This window comes from Mesitornis unicolor, unplaced genomic scaffold, assembly GCF_000695765.1.
Source record: "Mesitornis unicolor isolate BGI_N332 unplaced genomic scaffold, ASM69576v1 scaffold12043, whole genome shotgun sequence".
In the NCBI taxonomy this organism is placed as follows: Eukaryota; Metazoa; Chordata; class Aves; order Mesitornithiformes; family Mesitornithidae; genus Mesitornis; species Mesitornis unicolor.
In genome coordinates, this window is record NW_010175427.1 from 3,511 (window position 1) to 24,185 (window position 20,675).

The 20,675-nt window shown below is 38.2% G+C and overlaps 1 protein-coding gene across 1 annotated transcript in view; it reads right to left on the bottom strand.

Annotated features, from left to right (window-relative positions):
• Window positions 1–18,001, bottom strand: part of LOC104538252 (hepatocyte growth factor-like) — a gene marked incomplete at both ends in the record, with an annotated part of 21,260 nt that extends 3,259 nt beyond the window's left edge. The window contains 4 exons of the mRNA XM_010181392.1: window positions 1,036–1,138; window positions 2,605–2,732; window positions 5,423–5,597; window positions 17,883–18,001. Coding sequence (XP_010179694.1) covers window positions 1,036–1,138; window positions 2,605–2,732; window positions 5,423–5,597; window positions 17,883–18,001 — 525 coding nt within the window. The remainder of the gene's footprint in view (window positions 1–1,035; window positions 1,139–2,604; window positions 2,733–5,422; window positions 5,598–17,882) is intronic.
• Window positions 18,002–20,675: the final 2,674 nt, after the last annotated feature.

The window sequence follows — 20,675 nt, forward strand, 5'->3', positions numbered from 1 at the left end:
AGTCCAGCTGGTGATTCCAGACATTGAAGTCTGCCTTTTACAACACAGCTTCCTCAAAGGCTGACTTGCTGACTTACTGACTTACATGCCTTCACCTGACCGACCATCAAGTCAGCAGCAAGAATTGGGGACAAACAATTCCAAGAGGGCAGTGGCTAATATGTTGGACACTATGACAGAGCAATCATGAGCACTAACTCAACAAGTACCAAAAGTAATATAGACATAATCGCATCAAATTCAGAAACAAAAGGAAAATGAAGGGAAAACTGTTTCTATCTGGGCCATTAATATGTGTAATATCTCATACATAACAACATTTTTGATGAATCTCTGTATTTGTGTCATACCTGGAAGTCATTGTTCTTGTCACCCCTGAGACTTATTAATTTACTATTCTGAACCAGCAGAGACAACACAGGATCCTGGCATGACTGAAAGTCTTAAACTCAAAATTTCTTATGTACTTACTTTACCTTAACAAATAAATTAAAGTAACTTGCCACTTCCGCTGCATGATTATGAAGCCAAAGTAATGATAAACAAAAGACTTTGCCAGTCGTTTTTAATGGCATTTGAAGTCAATGTCATTAGATCATAGATTCATGATTCAATTTGAGGTTGTAAGGGACTTTAGGTGATTTCAAGTCCAACCTCCTGCTTGAAGTAGCATGAGCTATGAGATTAAATTGATGAGATAAACATTTCCTACTTTATTTCTGCTATCCTCTCATAGAACAAAACTTTCAAGGACAAAGATGGGGTAAACCAGGCCAGTAAACTAAACACTAAGAAACATCCCAAAGTCTGCAATTAGTGGTTAGCCTGAACAAAGACATGTTGTGTAATGTATTTAAACACTGAGGGGAAAAAAAGAAAAAGAAAAAAAAAAAGAAGAAGGCAAAAAAGCTACTTAAAGCTCCAGGGCATAAGGGGCTATTTTAGAATGACTCCAGAAGAAAAAAAGATGCCATCTGGAGGCAGTATTTATTCAGGACTCACTGAACCATCTCTTTCTGTTTTGTATGTACGCACCTACGTAGGTCTTCAATATTCTTGTCCCATGTGGAGCAAGTTAGTCCAAATCTTGTCTTGGATAGATTCCCCATGTAACTCTTGCCATTACCACGATAACAATCTGAATAAAGAATGTTGAGACAAAGAGAAGTGGAGGGTGATTATGCAACATTGAAAAGAAAACTCTTCTTTACAATCAGTAATCCAGATAATGAAAGACAAGTGTTATATTTAGCAAACACTATACAATATAAACCAGACAACTGTATAAATCAAGTCAGAAAGAAAATGGGAGAAAGTTTTCAAATTTAAATACATAATCTCCTGCTTGAGGCTTTCATTCTTAACACAATAGCATTTTGAATTTTGTCTTACTTAGGTAAACTGGGAAAATTTATTTCATAAATATTTAGTTTATGGTTGGTTTACAAGAGTCACAGAGAATATTCTAAAACTTGTCAGGAGCTGTTTTACACAAAACAAAGCAAAAATGCCCCCTTAATCCTTCCTTCTCAAAAAACAGGCACTCCTAACGTATTTGAAACAACTTACCCTTGTGTAGATTCTGGATAATGGCAACAGTATATAATTCTGGATTAATGTACTACTTTGGCAAAATAAAAAATCAACATGACTGCAATTCTAATGTAATTCAAAAACTTTACTGTTCTCTCATGTTTAATTCATAAGCTTTTATCACAAGCCTTTTTGAGACTTTTCAAGAGGATTGTTTAAAATTATCACTCTTATAAAGACTTTTTGTATAAAGCATTTGATTTCATATTCATTTTTACTCTTTGATAATTGATACTTTACAAAAAACATAGAACTAAAGTCATAGCTTAATCCTTGCTGTGACAGAACTCTTGCAACTGCAACTCTTTCAAATTTTAAGAGCAAAAATGGCTAAAATTTAAAGATAGAGGTCTTAATGCACCCTGATGTAGAGTCAGAGGCCTGAGGTCTTAGCCTCAGTCTATGCTACAATTGACATGTCTTCTCAGGATGCAATAATACTCCTTAGACTAATACCAAGGCCTCAAGAGAAAAATGACATTTGCCTGAAGATACAGAGTGGACATTACAGGTAGCAGAGGCAGAGTAAAGCTAAGAGGCTATATAGGATGTCTCACATGTTTTTTTCAGCTCAGCTTCTTGCATACAAGGGAGTATACAGAAAAAAAAAATAAAAATCCCATTTGGTGGCCTTTTATGCAATTATAAGAGACTGTGAACCAAGGAAATCATCTCAGCTCTGGAAAAAGACCTTTCAAATTAAGAAAGATAAGACAATGGTGCAGATATCCAGCTAATATAATGGCATGCATATTCACTTTGTCTAAAAACCAGATTCAATAGCAAGTCTTTGCTGCAGCTTTCCCTCCTGGAATTGAAACATGAACTAAGAAATGAATCTTATTTACACCACAATGAATCCCAAGTATGCAAATAAAGCCAAAGCGGAACTACACAGGTGTAATGCTTATGTACTGAGACCAACTTCTCTAGTTTTCAAGCCTGCCTGTCTGCTGCTTGGAACAGTACAGTATTCACTTAAAATCATGTTATCACCTTTCCCTCTGTTACCTTGTTCATTTGATACATCACATTTAGGAATCTGGGAGCAATAACCAATCCGGATGTTTGGGTCAGTAGTAAAACACCAGGGTGATTCAGATCCATCTGGATTTCGGCAGTAGTTCTCCCTCAAATCCCTATAAAAATAAATATGTTAGCTCATAGCAGGGATAACCTAAAACCACTGATGTGTTCTATTGCATTTTATTATGAATTAACAATAATACAGGCTCCTTAAGGTATGTATGTTACTGATCAGTGTCAAGTGCAAGGAGATGAGGGGCCACTAAGAATACAGTGTCCAGAAAAATATAGTAATTGTAATAAGAATATGGTTCTGGAAATTAATTTTCAGTGGGCCTATGTTTTGACAGGATAGAAGATTTCATTTGAAGATTAAAAATAGTTTCAATATAGCTTATTTTTATTCAAGATTCTCCATCAAAATTTGCATGGAAGCTGACATTGGATACACCTGCAACCCATTACAAGTGCTTTTAAATACAAACATTACCAAAGTGCTTAAAATTCCCTGTACTTTGAACGGTTGTGCTGAGTTTAGAGAAACAGAGTCCTGTAGACAGGCAGTGATTCATATAAGAAATGGAATCTTGGAATATAAAAAAAATGCAAGTTGAAATTTTATACAGCTGTTACCTTTAAAGTAAAAGCCACAAGGGAACATCTTTAAATGTCTCTCACAGCTTGCATGAAATAGTCAAACCTCTTAAATGTAAGTTTTATTTTCCCATCTCCTGACAGTTGTTCCCATGCTCTGTACATCTCCATATTTCACTGCATTTTTCCATCTGCAGCTCTTACTGATAATAGACTATGGAAAGAATGGGTCTTATACTGTAATCCTTACTCATGTGAGTGAGTTTTAAACAGTTGTACAAGTAGTTCTGCTTATTTTACTCAAGCTGTTTGCCTGAATAGCTACTACACTCTCAAACATCAGCTGAATAAACAGTCCTAATACTGTTAACCCCTCTACACAGCTAGGAACATTGTTAAAACTGCACAAGAGTCTAATCCTGCAGCAACATTATATAGGTACACCGCAAATTGGTTTAAGTGGTTGTTTGTCTGAGAAAGATCTGTAGGATTAGGCTCAAGCACTAGCTTCTAGATAAATTCAAGGTAGTCCTAAGACTGATAGAGGAAGGTCAGGATCAGTCCTATTTTCCATTACGATGATGATTGTTACATTTTCAGTAGATGTGTTACAATGAACAATATTTGATCAATAAACTGCAAAAGAGTAGTAAAGGAATTAAGACAATAAACTGTTTTCCTCAAATAAGCTATTGTTAAAGATAAAATCCAGTCTCAGACTGGAATCTTTTCTTTGCCTTGAATGATCCACACTATTAAATTCCAGCAAAAGCCTAGACTGATACTTAGCCGTCAATAAAGATGTTAGTACATGGGTTAGTACAACCCATGCTGGTCAGCTAGGTTTCCTCTATGCTCACTGAAAAAAGAGCTGAAAGAGCACAATTAAGGTAACTGTCTAAAAAAAGTAGATGATTCACATTCTGGGAGTTTATGAACTGTACAGAAAGTCAGATGACCAGTGTCCTTCAATGAAAAGCAGTTCTAGTCATGTAAGTACATTTCGTAATGAGACAGAAAAAGGATTACAAAATAAAAGAAGTGTTTTCAAATATTATAAAGGTCAACTATTGCCAATGAGATAACACTTAATTAATATTTAGGACATACTAAGCTAAAGTCAGTAACCAAACTGCAAAGAAGTACTTACCTCCATGAAAGAAAAACAATACTATAGAATCATAGAACAGTTTGGGTTAGAAGGGATCCTTAAATGTTGTCTAGTCCAATCCCCCTGCAATAAGCAGGGATATCATCAACTAGATCAGGTTGCTCAGAGCCTCATCCAACCTTGAATGTTTCCAAGGATGGGACATCTGCCACCTCTCTGGACAACCTGTTTCAGTGTTTTACCACCTTCATCATATAAAACGTCTTCTTATGTCTAGCCTGAACCTATCTTCTCTTAGTTTAAAACCATTACCCCTTGTCCTATCACTACAGGCACAACTAAAAAATTTGTGCCATCTTTCTTATAACCCCCCATTAAGTATTGAAAGACCACAATAATGTCTTCCTGGAGCCTTTTTTTCTCCAGGCCAAACAACTCCAGCTCTTCCAGCCTTTCTTCATAGGAGAGGTGTTCCATCCCTTTGATCATTTCTGTGGCCCTCCTCTGGACCCACTCCAACAGGTCCATGCTTTTTCTATGCTACGGACTGCAGAGCTGGGTGCAGTGCTCCAGGTAGATTCTCACCATAGCAGAGTAGAGGGGCAGAATCGCCTCCCTCAATCTGGCTGACGACGCTTCTCTTCATGCAGCCCAGTTGGCCTTATGGGTTATGAGTGCACACTGCCAGCTTATGCGCAGCTTTCTATCCACCAGTATCCCCAAGTCCTTTTCCACAGACCTGCTTTCAATCCCTTCATCCCTCAGCCAGTATTGATACTGGGGGATGCACTGACCCAGGGGCAGGACATTGTAATGTACCAGCTCTATTGGCATTCAGATCCCAGTCTGGAAAACATCCATATACTTCAAAATTAAATTGGTGAATTGCTGAATCAAGTTCATCTAGAACTATTTTGAGATCCAAAGAACTGATTTTCCCATATTCACATGGTTTTCAGGATCAGAAAGTACAGTAAATGCAACAGGTCACAGAGCAGAAATAGGGATCCTATGGTCTACTTTGGTGGCAAAAATTTCTAAACATTTGAAAACTAAGCTCTTTTCCCACTGCAGTAATACCCACATGTCTCTACTCACTTGCACTTGAAGTTCTCTGGAGTAATGTTGTGTTTGTGAGGAAACTGGGAGTCCCACCGCTGGCATTGGATTCCACTCCATATTGTGTTGACCGTGCCGCGGTAACCCTCACCCTGTCCCTGAACGCAAGTTGACGTCTCAGCTGCCACCTCTGTGCTGTTCATGAAGTTTTCATCTGTAGACCCAGAGAAAAAGTGCTGTTTCATTTTCTTAAGACTGAGTCTGGCTCAGTATGTCAGATTTAAACTCTAAGCTGCAGTTCAAATTGTGGTAATGGGAGTTCTTTGATGAAAATGCCAATATGATGCTTTTACAGAATAATTTTCTCTTCTTCACATTCACAACATACATGAAATCAAAATGGGTATTAGACCTTATGCTAGTTTATCCACTTGCAAGCAAATAATCTATAAGGTCTGCAACATTTCAGAGCTTTTATTTAGCAAGACACCTATTTTCTCATTCGCTTAGTTTTACACAGCTGAGAGATCACCCATATGCACACTGTTAAACATGTTAATAAAGATAAATCCTATTGTAAGGTAATACGCTAAATCTTCACTGAAGTTTCTCTTTTTATGTCTCATGTAGTTAAAGGAACTTTTAGAAAGCAAGGATCAGTAGTCTCTGTAGAGACAAAAGTTTTAAAGACCAACAAATTCATCAGACTCAAGATCTTTTACAGATGTTGATATAGTTTGCATTCATGCTCGTGTGGGCTGTCTTGAACTAAATTCAGAAAAACAGTGTTTTTTTAAATGACTCATTCACATAACTTGAAAGATACTTTTTATTTCTTATGCAATTTTTGTAATTGCAAATTAATGATGAGGATATTGCATCAGATATATACAAAGTAGTACAAAACTAAATATATTACAGAAAAAGCAACACTTCTATAATGTCCCAAAAAGCTCACAACATAGTATTTTTGTAAATAACTGCCCATCTGTTAGTAATTGTTATTGTTCACAAGCCTAATTTTATTAATTAACTTAAAAGTATTAGTTGCCAGCAATAAGTATGTTAATAAAGTTTTAAAATTAGCTTTCTTCAAATGGTCCAGTGATTAGAACAATATTTGTGTGTTACTCATAATATAGTTCATTCTTGGTAACTTCAGCCAGTTCTATGAGCTTGCAGAGAATATGGACCTTAAGGAAACCAAATGTCATAACAGATGGGTTTGGCTGAACTGATGCCTAATCTTCTATGTTAAAGATCACTTCCCTGACAGAAGATAACATCAAGTTGTACAGTTGAAGTATACATTTCTCCATGTCAGAGAAAATTTCCCTTTTTCTCTTCATCTGGTTGATGTTTTTACAACGTTTCATGGTCAAATTAATTTCCTATTCTTTCTTCCCAAGGTAGTTTGTCTGCAAATGTTGTCCTGTTTCAATGGGATTATGAGTTCCAAGATAATTTCAAAGTCAAAAGGACATTGTATTGCAAGTATCACAAGTAGGCTGACAAATGCACCCTCTCTGGTGGATTGGTTAAACAGTCCGCAGCTAGTAACTATATTTTTAATCATTGTTATTCACTTTATAAGCAATTGGATAACGGAAAGACAAATTTGTACACCTACTAGAAATACACAGCTGCATATTTCCTGTTTCCATCATCATTAATATATGAAAGCAAATGGGAAATATATTCTAAAATAAGCTGATGAGACTGGGCATTTCTGTGCCACATTCAAATATATATTAGTCTTTAAAAATATATATGCAACACTTAAAAAAAATGAAAGAGATATGGTGTACATTTTTGAAAAAAAATAGTTACTCACCATGACAAATTTCAGCATACATATGGCATCCTTGCTGCATAATATTTCCTAAGTAAGTCCATAAATTACAACTGTATAACTCTAACAATAAGTCTTCTTAAATAATAGTAACAGTGCACAGAAATTGGACCTAATACAAGCTATTACAAAGACCTTATTACAGGTCTTAGACAAGTTACTATTCAACAGTACATCAACTGTATAGTACATCTACTGTGTACTCAGTCATACAAGGGAAGTAATTAGATTGGCTTTTATGTATCTTTGTGTGTTTTGTGTTAGTTGTTTGGTTTTTTTTAAATCACATCCCTCAAACAAAATAACTAATGCATCGATTTAAACAAGGGCATAGAATGATTTTGCAGGGCATTCTTTTTTATATAACTCCAGATACAGAGCTCATCACTAAATCTTACACTATGTATCTGTACAGTGACCTCGATCCATAGATCAGATTTTACAATAATTTGTGCATGTCAAAATGTTCTGTTTAAATGAACCAGACAAACTTAACTTTCACATTGTCATGAATGCTTGAACAGCCAAGCCTCTACTGGAAAGATTTAAATTATAATGTTTAAGAGAGAAATTATTTCAAAATCTGCAGTGGATGATGGATTATAATCTACCATTCTAAAAGGTCCACAGAATCCTCCCACAACTCTGCTTGCTATACTGCCTGCATTTCCTACAAATGTCTGGTTTTCAAACATGAAAAATGAGACTCCTAAATATTTCTGAAATGTAATTCTGAAATTATGAGGACTTATGCCTTCAGAAACAACTTATCTCATTCTGGCTCTTCAGTCTCACAGAAAGCTCAAAAATTATCAAAAAAGGCTGAAGAAATCCTTCAGGCTCAGAATCAGGGGGAAGGCCGACAAGGTTGATATTGTGGTGAGAGACTGTTATAGATCGCCCAACCAGGATAAAGAAGTAGATGAAATATTTTATAAGCAGCTGGAAGAAGTCTTCCGCTTACCTGTCCTAGTTCTTATAGGGGACTGCAACATCTCAGATGTCTGCTGGAAATATACCACAGCAGAGAGGGAGAAGTCCTGGAAGTTCCTAAAGTGTGTGGAAGATAACCTTCTAACACAGCTGGTGAGGAAGCCAACAAGGTAAGGTGATCTGCTTCTTGACCTTCTGTTTGTCAACAGGGAAGGATTTGTGGGTGATGTGACAGTTAAAAGCCGCATTGGGCAAAGCAGTCATGAAATGATAAAGTTCTCAATTGTTGGAGGAGTAAAGAGAGTGGTCAGCAGAACTGCCACCTTGGACTTCCAGCAGGCAGACTTTGGCCTGTTCAGGAGACTAGTTGATGGAGTCCCCTGGGACGAAGTCCTGAAGGACACTGGAGTCCAGGAAGGCTGGACAGTCCTCAAGAAGGTGGTCTTACAGGTGCAGGAATAGGCTGTCCCCTTGTGTCGAAAGATGAGTTGGCGGGGAAGAAGTTCAGCCTGGCTGAATAGAGAAATTTGGTAGCTGCTCGGAGAAAAAAAAAGCTACTTTATAGTCTTTGGAAGAAGGGGCAGGGAACTCAGGAAGACTAGAAAGTTGTGATGAGGCTCTGCAGGGAAAAAATTAGAAGAGCCAAAGCCGAATTAGAAATTAATCTGGTCTCTGCTGGTAAACACAATAAATGTTTCTATAAATATATCAGCAATAAAAGGAGGTCTAAGGAGAATTTCCACCCTTTATTGGATGCAGAGGGAAACACAGTGACCAAGGATGAGGAAAAGGCTGAGATATTTAATGCTTTCTTTGCCTCAGCCTTCAGCAGTAGGACCAGCTGTTTGCTGGGTACATAACCCTTTGAGCTGGAAGGCATGGATGAGTATCAAAATGAAGAACCCACAATACAAGAGGAGATGGTTAGTGACCTGCTCTACTGTTTAGACATCCACCAGTCTATGGTGCCTGGCAGGAGACACCCAAGGCTAATGAGAAAGTTGGTGCTAGTGCTCACTAAGCCACTTTCCATCATTTACCAGCAGTCATGGCTGACCAGAGAGATACCAATTGAATGGAAACTGGCAAATGTTAAGCCCATCTTCAAGAAGAACTGGAAGGAAGGTCTGGGGAACTGCATCAATGCCAGGCAAAGTCATGGAGCAGATAATTTTGAGTGCCATCATGCAGCATGTACAGGACAATCAGGGATCAGGCCCAGTCAGCATGGGTTTATGAAAGGCAGGTCCTACTTGATGAACCTCCTTCTATGACAAGGTGATCCACTCAGGGGATGAGGGAAAAGCTGTGTATATTATTTACTTGGACTTTAGTAAAGCCTTGGACACTGTTTCCCACAGCATTTTCATGTAGAAACTGGCTGCTCATAGCTTGGATGGGTGGACACTTCGCTGGGTAAAAAACTGGCTGGATGGTCACGCCCAATGCATGGTGGTTAAATCCCGTTGGTGGCCAGTCACAGACGGTGTTCCCCAGGGCTCAGTGCTAGGATCAATTATCTTTAATATATTTATCAGTGACCTGGATGAGGGAATCGAGCACACCCTCAGTAAGTTTGCAGATGACACTAAATTTGGGCATGTTGATCTGCCTGAGGGTAGACAGCCTCTGCAGAGGACCCTGGACAGGCTAGAGATATTAGCCGAGGTCAGCTGTATGAGGCTCAACAAGGCCAAGTGCTGGTCCTACACTTTGTTCACAACAACCCCATGGAATGTTACAGGTTTGGGGATGAGTGCCTGAAAAGCTGCTTGGCCAAGGGGTGTTGGTCGACAGTCAGCTGAATATGAGCCAGCAGTGTGCCCAGGTGGCCAAGAAGGCCAACAGCATCCTTGCTTGCATCAGGAACAGTGCAACCAGCGGGAATAGGGAAGTGATCCTTCCCCTGTACTCAGCACTGGTGAGGCCACACCTTAACTATTGTTTCAGTTTTGGGCCCACCACTACAAGAAAGACATTGAAGTGCTGGAGCAGGTGCAGAGAAGGTCAATTAAGTTGGTGAAGGGTCTGGAGCATAAGACTTACAAGGAGTGTCTGAGGCAACTGGGGTTGTTTAACCTAGAGAAAAGGAGGCTGAGGGGAGACCTTATCATCCTCTACAACTACCTGAAAGCAGGCTGTAGTGAGGTGGGTGTGGGTCTCTTCTCTCTAGTGAGAGGTGATAGGACAAGTGGAAATTGCCTAAAGATGCATCAGAGAGGTCTAGGTTGGACATTAGCAGAAACTATTTCACTGAGAGGGTGATTAAATACTGGAATAGGCTTCCCAGGAAGGTGGTTGAATCACCATCCCTGAAAGTTGTTCAAAAAAAGCATTGACTTGGTACTAGGGGACATGATTTAGCTCCACATTTGGTAGAGTTAAGTTATGGTTGGACTTGATGATCTTAAAGGTCTTTTCCAACCAAATGATTCTATGGTTCTATGATTCTATGATGATTCATTCAGCTGGGGATTTCCACAGACAGGCATATGGGAACAGTCTTCCTGATTGTGTAAATGAAAGGTGGGCTGGATGCACACAGGGACATGCAAAAGCTTGAAGGGTGGTGCCTGCCTAAGCGGGCATTACAGAGGTAGTCTAATGCAGTTGCCAAACTTTAAGAAGTGCCCAGGTTGTCCAAGCCTACAACTTAAATAGTCATCTCCATTTAGTACTGGTCTTGTTCTTGAGGGTAATTACTCTTGTCACTCACATAGCCAATTATCTAAAGAGTAATAACTCCAAGCACAAATATCAGATGAGCAGAGTGCTGGTGGAAGAATCTTGGGACCACACTCGCCACTTCTCTTACAAGGTGGAAACAAGATGAAGCTAAAAATCAGTAAGGCTGAATTTCCATCCTTTTACTAGGAATTCCTCTAAAATACAAATTAAGACCTGCAACTCCAAGGGTTTATTCCAACAAGAAAGCCATTATGAATTAAGTTAGATTAATTAACGTTCAATAAGCAATCCTTATGCAAGCAGGTACTTAATTTCATATTACAAGTACCTTTTTTTTGTTTTTGTTCCAGTTCAGCTTTTATAGTTCTGAACTGAGATAAAAAGTACTGTTAAAGGAAGATCACAAAATACCATCTTATAAAAGACAGATATTTATGATTTATTGATTAAATGTCACTTCTTATTCCTGTATGAAACTTCATTACTAGCAGAAGAATTTGGTAATCATCTACCAGCATTTTATTACCTTTGAACTTCATTGTAATTTGTTATACATATATATTCTGGATGACTCAAATTAACCACGTAATTCAAACAGCTACTTAAGGATTTCCTGTTAGTAGTATTTCCACCTTCACATGTTCACGCTGAAGTCCCTGGCCAAAGTGAAATAATGCAAAGGTTTCCTTTTTTCCCCATAAAACCCTCCACTTTTTGATAATACAAAATACATAACTTTATTATTAAGGATCAGCTCATGCATTCACAGATGCTTAAGTAAAGAGATGAAACATTATCCAGAGCTTTGTGTGTAAAGCCACAGATAGTCTTCTCAGTTCTGGTTCTCACAGTAATGTCAGCATGAGGGAATCAGCAGGGGCCTTGAGTCATTCTACAGCTGAAGTAACCAGTTAGGGTACTATTTCTGTCTTTAATCCCAGTGACCCAGAAGAAAATCCCGCACAAATTTTAGGTCAATGGTGAAACTCCTACTGACTTAAAAGGAGCTAAGGATTTTGCTGGAGTACTCATGTGCTTTCATGGTAATATTATCTATGTATTTCTGGAAAAAAGACATTGTTGTAAAAGAAGTCCTAAATTACTTCATCAGCAGATTCTTACTTTTGCTTATATTGTTGCAAAGACTTTCCTAGTGTGTCAGTCAACAAAAGGAAAATGTACCCTGATTTGTAGCAAAGGATTTTGAAAAGCAGATTTTAAAAAATAAGTGGTGCCTAACCCAGTAAAGAAAGTGTTCTAAACACAGCAAAGTCCTTATTAAACATAATTCTAATGATTCTGCAAATGTAAGAAACCTGAGTGATGTTATGTGGAGAAGCTGCTTATGGTCAGTTATGCTGCCTCCAGGCATGCTCTGAGCAACCTGATCTAGTAACAATGTCCTGATCCAGTAACAACTGCAGGGGGATTGGACTAGATGTTCTTTAAAGGTCCCTTCCAACCCAAAACATTCTATGATTCTATGATTCCTCAAGCAACACAATCTACAGTGCTGAGCGGTAAGATAGTGGCTGTTTTTTTCTTTCCACTTGTTCTTTTCACTGTATCTCACAGTACAGGTAACATTGAAAAAAATCCAACCACTGATTTCTAGTGTTTTGGGTTTTTTCCAGTAAAAACATGTGACAAAGTGAAGAAATAAATTAGACCCAAGCTCAAGAATCACAGTACTGTAGAACTCATTGTCACCTAAACCAGCACACCAGTTAATTTGTTCTTGAGCACAGGGAGATCTTTCCAGGTTGTTCCAGGATCTAAAATTGGGCTTCAAATCCAAGCAATTTCTAGATTAAATACATTTTTACAAAGTCTAGATCTAAATTTTCTCTATTAAGACTTCTCATCAGGTTCAGAGCTTTTTAATCTCACTTTCAAAACTATCATGGAAATGATAAAAAGGAGCTGAGAAGGATCCTTTTGCAGGAATGTAGATTAAGCCAATGCAATGAATGCTAGACCTCCGCTACGCCTCTCTATGAAGCGTGGTGGAAGGCAACATTTTATCGACTACCAAATACCGGTCTCCTTTTCATGGCTTCCTTTCTATAAACATCTTTGTTTTACATACATATTAAGCTTAAGCTGAATGAGACTTTTATTTGTTCACATACTATGTTTCAACAAATAACTCTTTAATCAGAACCTCACATTCAAATGAGTAGTTGAAATCTTTGCTTCTAAAGGATAAGTAATCAAACATTGGTGATTCTTTGCCTTCCCAAAAGCTGTAGGCACATTGCAATGGTTCATTTTACACCTAGATTCTCAATTTTGCTTTTTCATTATTTGCTCTTTCCCATCACATCCAAACCCTTATTGAATTCTCTCAGGGCTTTTTGGGCTCCAGTCACCCCTGTCTATTTTCTGTGAGTGCTAACAGCAAAGGCTAAATCTACGATTCTGTGATTCTGTGATTCTACCATAGATTTAGCCTTTGCTGTTAGCACTCACAGAAAATAGACAGGGGTGACTGGAGCCCAAAAAGCCCTGAGAGAATTCAATAAGGGTTTGGATGTGATGGGAAAGAGCAAATAATGAAAAAGCAAAATTGAGAATCAGCTGAGTTGGTTAGAAGTCAGGAAGGCAGCAACCACTGTTCTTACCATATTTCCATATAGCTCTGCAGCTCTCAAATGACTGACATACGCAGCTTCCTTATTTCTGGGCCTCAGCATCTCTCTGCTCTGTAGCTCATCCACAGAAGTGCAGCTATCCTTTTCTCTTTTTTTTTCAAAAGCAGTATTAGCTCCCCGCTCTTGTCTTCCCTGTAGTCCATATCCTCATTTATGCCAAAGTAACACTCATTTTCTTTTTTCGTATTTGCTGTAACTGCTTCTTTTTTCATATTTGCTGTAACTGCTTCCATTTCTTCATTTCATCCTACACTTCTTTATAGCTGTTATAGTTGTCCTTTTATCCTCTTTTCTAACTAAAACTTGTCTCCAGCCAAAACCACAGACACATATGTGAGCAACTTCAAACCAGTCCTGGGGTCCCTAAAGTCTTAATCCAGATCCAATTTTTGCAGCTTGAGCCATCTCTAATCCCTAATTGCTCCTGTCATCTCTTTCTCACAGCCCTGGCTGTAAGCCACAATGTTTTATGCTGCCTTCTGTGCTTGGAAATAAAGTTACAATGCCCTCCTGTCTCTTCAGTCTTAAAAACATATTTATTTTCTGAAGACTTCCTTCCACTGGCTTTTTTGCCGAAAATTTTGTATATGAGCTGTTGTCAGCATTCTGGCTATAGAGCATACTAGCACTCATGACATGCAGCAAAAGCTGCAAGGAGCATGCTGTCTTGTGGTCACTCCCCCGAAGAGAGGACACCTACGTTTTTGTGTATGATCCAAGGACTTGGACTTGCAAAACATTTTTTCTAATTAGTATTTCTTGTAAAATACATAAACAGTCCTCAACACAGGAATTAAAAACCTGTGTGAGAATCCAAACCACAAAGTCATAAAGACATATAACTCATGATCTCTTTTTAGTGTACTGAGATTGCACACAGCCACGGTGTCAGAAAATGGAGCAGCCACTGAAACCTAGTGTTTTGGGCTCCCTGCTAGGAGGTGGGAAAACAGTTTTTCTATGTGCCTCAAGAAAGACAGAAAACTGAAAACAAGGCTCTGAGATTTTGTGTTGATATTCTTGTCACTGAGCTGGTGATACAACAGTAATATTAGCAATAAATTTTTTCTCTGGGTTATAAAAGAAAACACTGAGCAGCATTGCATCTTATGTAGAAGGCAATGCCATGTGCCTGTGCTGAACATACTTTGAAAATAACTGCTGCATTGAGCAACTTCAAGATCAGAGCTTTTGTATTCTTCCTCATGTAGATTGCTTCAGTAATTTCCAAAGATCTACAGATTTCTGCAGGGAAAATACATTTTTGCATGTGAAGTTTCCACTGATCTTAATACACTTTCTCACTGAAGAGGAAAGAAAGAATTTCTAGCTAATTTGGTCAACTTTTTCCTAGAAATGAGACAAAAGGCTTTCATCAGAAGTTTAAAAACATTACATTGTGGGGTCATTTTAAAATTTCACTTTGATGATTGCCTCTTTAAGGACTCTAATTGTGGCTTGGGTAGACAAAGGTGACATTACAGTAGTTTTCAGGAGAACTCTCACCCAACTATTTTATAAAGCATAGGCCAGACTGTAGATACATGCATGGACTGTAAGCTTACGTGACCAACAAAGCCAGATGTGAATCCTCAGAACACTGACACATCAGCTCAGGAAATGCCAAAGGATAAAGGTTTATAAAAGTTGCATTTGTGAAACAGTCATCTGTAACTTAGGAATATTTTTTTTTTATAAAAACAGTTCTACCAGGGGAAAGGAACAGATCTAGTGTGCTACATAGGAGTCATATATTACCTAATAATTAGAGGAATATAGGAAACACAGTTTAGTTTAAGAACAAAACAAAGAAAGAAAGAAAGAAAGAAAGAAAAAAAACCACCAACAACAAAGCCCAAGCCCAAAACTACAACCACAGATTCAGAATAACAACCCCCAACTTAATGAATTAACTAAAACATTGGAAGGATGATTTGGTTATAGAGCTAAGCAAGGCTGTGTTCCCAATAGGAAAAGACTGAACTTTCTCCATTATCAAAGATTACCAAAAACTGTAGATACAATTACATCAAAATATGGTATGTCACAAACAAGACTTTCAACATGGCTGTGACTTAATGGATACCTATCACAAAACAAGTCGTAGCCCTGTTAATTTTCTTCTGTCTCTGGAGAACCTGATTACAGGCATTGCCAAAAGTGGCAAATTAACCTCACTTTTTTACAGTGGAATAATTTTGCTAATTTTAACTACCTTATGTTGGATTTACAGTAACATATGATAGTGCAGAATAAGTTCAATTACTCCCCATCAGTAAGTAAATTAAGAGTATTCTTACTGAACCTTTGGATTTCAAACAATCAACTAATTGATAAGAAGGGACTGACACTCATAGACATTACAGTGGCTTAAGCCAAGAACAAGCAAGGAGAGAAAATTCTGAGCTATTGGTGGTGGAAGCAGAGAACACAGCATAATTTGGTTTGGTAGGAATTACAAGTGAATTGGAATACCATACTTCCCCCTTTAGGCAGCAACTGCACACACATAAAATTTAATGCCAGAGCCATTCCCTCTTCTCTCTCCCCTTCTGTATTTATATATATGCCAACTGTATAGGAAAAATACTGGTTTACATTATGGAAAAAGACTTTTTGTAAGATCCACTACTCTCTTTATTTTCCCTAGATAAAATAAACAGCAACAGAATACAAAGAAACCTAAAAATTAAAGTCATTAAAAATAACTCTTTCTATGTTTATAATTTCTTTTTTCTTTTAGTTCTCACATAAATGAAGTTCCTTTTGAGCTCTATTGTTCTTTTTAATAGAATCTATTATCTTCTTCTGTTCTCCTTCCAGAGATAGCTGAATGAGTTTTACAATGAAATAGGCCTACCGAAGTGATATTCAGAGCTAGACGAAAAGTAGAGTGTCTGGTTTTGAGGATTTTTTTTAACACTTAATTTTGGCCAAAATTGAAGCAGGACAACAAAGAAAATTTTCATTTCCAAAACTGTAGATCTAAGAGAAATTGACTTTCTCATGAGCTAACATGACACTGAGTTTCACTGAACAGTTTTAGAAGCTTCCCTTTGCCTCTACTTTGCAGAAAATAAAAAAATACTGTTTTCCCTTTTCTGCCTGCATTAATGGGTACTCTGCCACAAAACTGAGGCACATGAAGCTGACAGACTTTTACTGCTGTAAAACAGATCCAGCCAAAGTCATGCCTTGTTTTCCGAAATTGCCTTTATTCCCAAGATGTTTTAAACAACGCACTTTGAATAAAGATACTTTAAAAACCTGCCTAGGTATTAAAAGACTGCTTTTAATATCATGCTTGTACATTGATTATTTAACAGGCTGTCAGTTCACTAAGGGTAAAAGATTGGACCCCAAATCTAGCAATAAGAGGTATGGGAAATAAGAGAGGAGACTATCACCTGCAGGTCCCACAATCTGTCAATGAGGCAAGGAATTTCAGGGATGCAAATCTTGGTTTCCTGATTAAAACATGTCCCAACAAAAGTTAATTCTACCATTTGCCTCAGCCCCAGCATTACCATGTCTAGAAAAATTACCAGTTTTCGAAGGAGGTCCAAGAGTATTACATCCCTTATTGTACCTGTACTACTTATTTAAGACATCTGACTATCAGTAGAACAGAGCTGTCAGAGCTACCATCAAAGTTAGGAGGATCTGGGCTCTGAAGATAGAACATGCTGCAGAATGCTCTAAAACATATGAACTAAAGCATCGCAAAAGGGGCATCCAAAATTTGTATGCCTTAATTTTATTTTGACTCAACTCCCTGTTTGTAAAATGAGGATAACAAAAGGCACCATCTTGTAGTTGATGTAGGAAAAGAAATTAATTGCATGTGGGATGCTTTGATACTGGAATGCTGAATATCACATAGAAATCCATGAGGAAATTAATAATTCTGTCTTCAGCAAGAGGCTGAATAGTGTGCAGGAACCGAGGCCTAGAACCACACAACGTGCAAGAGAAAAACAAAAAATGAGACAAAATGAACAGTTGTTGACGAAGCACTGAGATGTGAATGCATTTTTTTTCCAAATTGTAATTCAGATGCCCAGCATGGTCAAACTAATACTGTACATGAAATCTTCATGATGATGTTGCCTCACTTTTTTGATTTTTGATTTTCCTACATTTTAATGCAATCCCCTGTACGTACATGTATTCCAGTGCTAAGTAACACAGAGCTCTTATATTTCCTGTCCAGATAAAACATAATGTCTTTATAGGAGATCCTCTCTGGAAGCTACATTTTAAAAGTCAGTGAAGTGCAATAAATGACCTAGCTGTGGTCCTATATTGCTTAAAATATCTGTGTCCAGATTTTGGAAAGAAAAAGGAAGTAATAAATTTTGCTTGAACTCACCACACGTTTTAATTGCACAGAACTCCCAAGGGGTGTTAGGGTCAAGAGTGTAGCACCACGGTCGCAGCTTGCCATCAGGATTGCGGCAGTAATTATCATCAAAGCCCTTGTCAGGATATCTGCAAACCACAACAAGAAACGTGTCAGGGAAGTCTTCCTGGCAACACTTGCCAGGCTTGTATGAGGTACTTAAAGGACAGCCTTCAGCAGAGGCAAACGAGAACCAGTTCCCATTAACCTTGGGTCAGATCCTGTGAGATGGAGGCAGATGCTCTTTAACACTCTTAGAAAGTTAGTAACATAAAATCTCATTCCAAATATGCAACAGAATCAGACCTCCACTGAGGGGATTCCCTGCTGTGCTAATGCCCAGGATGCCGGATGGGGTAACTCTGCTAATTGCTAAACTCTTGCGTCTGTCAACTGATGACCAGACTATAAAGCCACTCTTTTTTTTTGAAACAGCCCAATTAAATGTGGATTATATAAACACTGCCTGGCATGCTGGACTCATTAAGAAAACAGGTTCTTCAGTGCAACATCCCTGGGTTCAAACTGGAAGCTATTTTGAACAGCTATGTTACTAATGATAGCTCCATGTTTGTAACAGAGCTTATTCTAGGTCATGCCCTCATTTCAAGCACTGGGGGAGGAAAAAAAGAAAAATAAGGAATTAACTTCCATCTCACTTTATCTCATTAAGATTTCAAACTATTGTGCCATTTAATTGTTTCCATGTTCCTACTGCCATCATTGAATGGTCAGACAGATATTCAAGGTAAGGAGGTTTCATTTGTATAAATGTACCATATGAAACTCCATAAACTTAGAGAAAAGGAGATAAAGGCATACTTCTTTTCCTCCAGTGAATACAAATTGTGTTGGTTTTCCAGTTTTATTGAAACATGTTTGCAAAAGAAACGAAAAGTAGATTTGCCCCTGAGGGAAACATCAAAAGTATGTAAGAGAACAATAAAGTTAACTACCTGGGAACCTGAACTCATTTACAACTGCAAGCAGATGTGTTTTGTACAAGTGGAGGAAGATATGATTTACAAGTGTGTGTTTTTTCTAGGATGCTTTTTCTGTCAAACAATTATCCTGATCATGACTCATGCATTTGCAACTTGATCTCCCATTCCCTGGGAAAAATCAGGTTCCTTCATCTATACAAGGGACAGGAACAGGATTTCAGTAGAAAACAAACAAACAAACAAAACTAAAAACCATCAACAAGGAGAAACCTCACAAAACTGAGAAACTAAGGGCAGTCAAGGATGTGGTAGTTTCAGATCTAGCACCACTACCCTGTTTTCCGCTAGGTAGAAGAGAAACTGTAAAGGAACAAGCCACGTCCAAGTATTTCACAAGCAGGTAATGGGCTGATAAGAGTATGAAATGGCTTTGGCCACCTGGCAGGAGCAGTGATGAGCTTTGATGTTGGCAATACATGCTTTATTTCAAGTAGCAATGAGAGAGTCCACAGCAATACCTAGGAACAAAGGTGAGTCCAGGCATGGCAAGGTGTCTGCAGTCATAGCTCCCAAAAGCCATTCAAAACAACTAGGGATGTAAAGAATTCACATTCTAGAAGGCAAGTGTCTTTCATAGCACTGAATGTTCTGTTCTTCCTGACATTTTATGATATGATCCCTAAGTACGTCGAAGTGTGTTATTTACTAACTAAAACTTAAGCATAGATGCAACAATTCTTCCAGGATCAACCTTTGAGTGTCTTTGTGAGATGCAGCAGTGTCTGTGAACTGCACCTTTCCACTATATCTATGTGTCCTTTTCTAAAGCAACAACAGTGACCTTTCCAGTCACTGGTTCTTTCCGCAGTGTTCAGGCACACTTCTGCCTTCCCTCATCCAACAAGAAAAAGTTCCTCAGTGCCTATAGAAAAGATGAGGTAACACCTTTAAGTCACAAACATTAAAGATAAGACAAACTTCAAACTGACCACACAATTCAATGGTGAGACTGTGGAGGATTTTCTGACAGCTGGTCTCTTTGCTTTGAACACTCCTCCTTCAGTCAGTATGTTTGGGCACAAACTCTTCTTGCTTAGATGCAACAAATAGCCTGAGGTTGCCAAGATCTTTCAGAACCCTACGTATTTCATTTTTTTACCTCTTGAAAACACAGTAGCTGCACTTCACTGCTGAAACTGAAATGAAGCATTAAGATATGCTTTATGCTTTTAAGATTATGCTACTAATATCTGATGTCAAAATCAAGACTTTTTCTTGATTACTGGGGGAAAAAAGTGTAACATTTATTCTCTTCAAAGAGACAGATGTTGATCTCTAGCTCTGCTCGAACTAAATTGAAACTTAGTGTCTGAAACCAATACTTCTTTTTCTCTTATTTTAGTTTTAAAAGACATATAGGACTGGAAACTTGATATTGTATAAAGTAAATTTTCATGCAAGAGATATCACAGAATCACAGAATATTAGGAGTTGGAAAGGACTTCGAAAGATCATCCACTCCAACCCCCCTGCCAGAGCAGGATCACCTAGACCAGGTCACACAGGAACGCATCCAGGTGGATTTTGAATGTCTCCAGAGAAGGAGACTCCACAACCTCTCTGGGCAGCCTGTTCAGTGCTCCATCACACTCACAGTACAAAAGTTTTTCCTCATGTTCACATGGAACCTTCTATGCTCCAGCTTGCACCCATTGCCCCTTGTCCTGTCATTGGCTGTCACTGAGAAGAGCCTGGCTCCTTCCTCCTGACACTCGGCTTTCACAAATCTATAAACATTAATGAAGTCACCCCTCAGTCT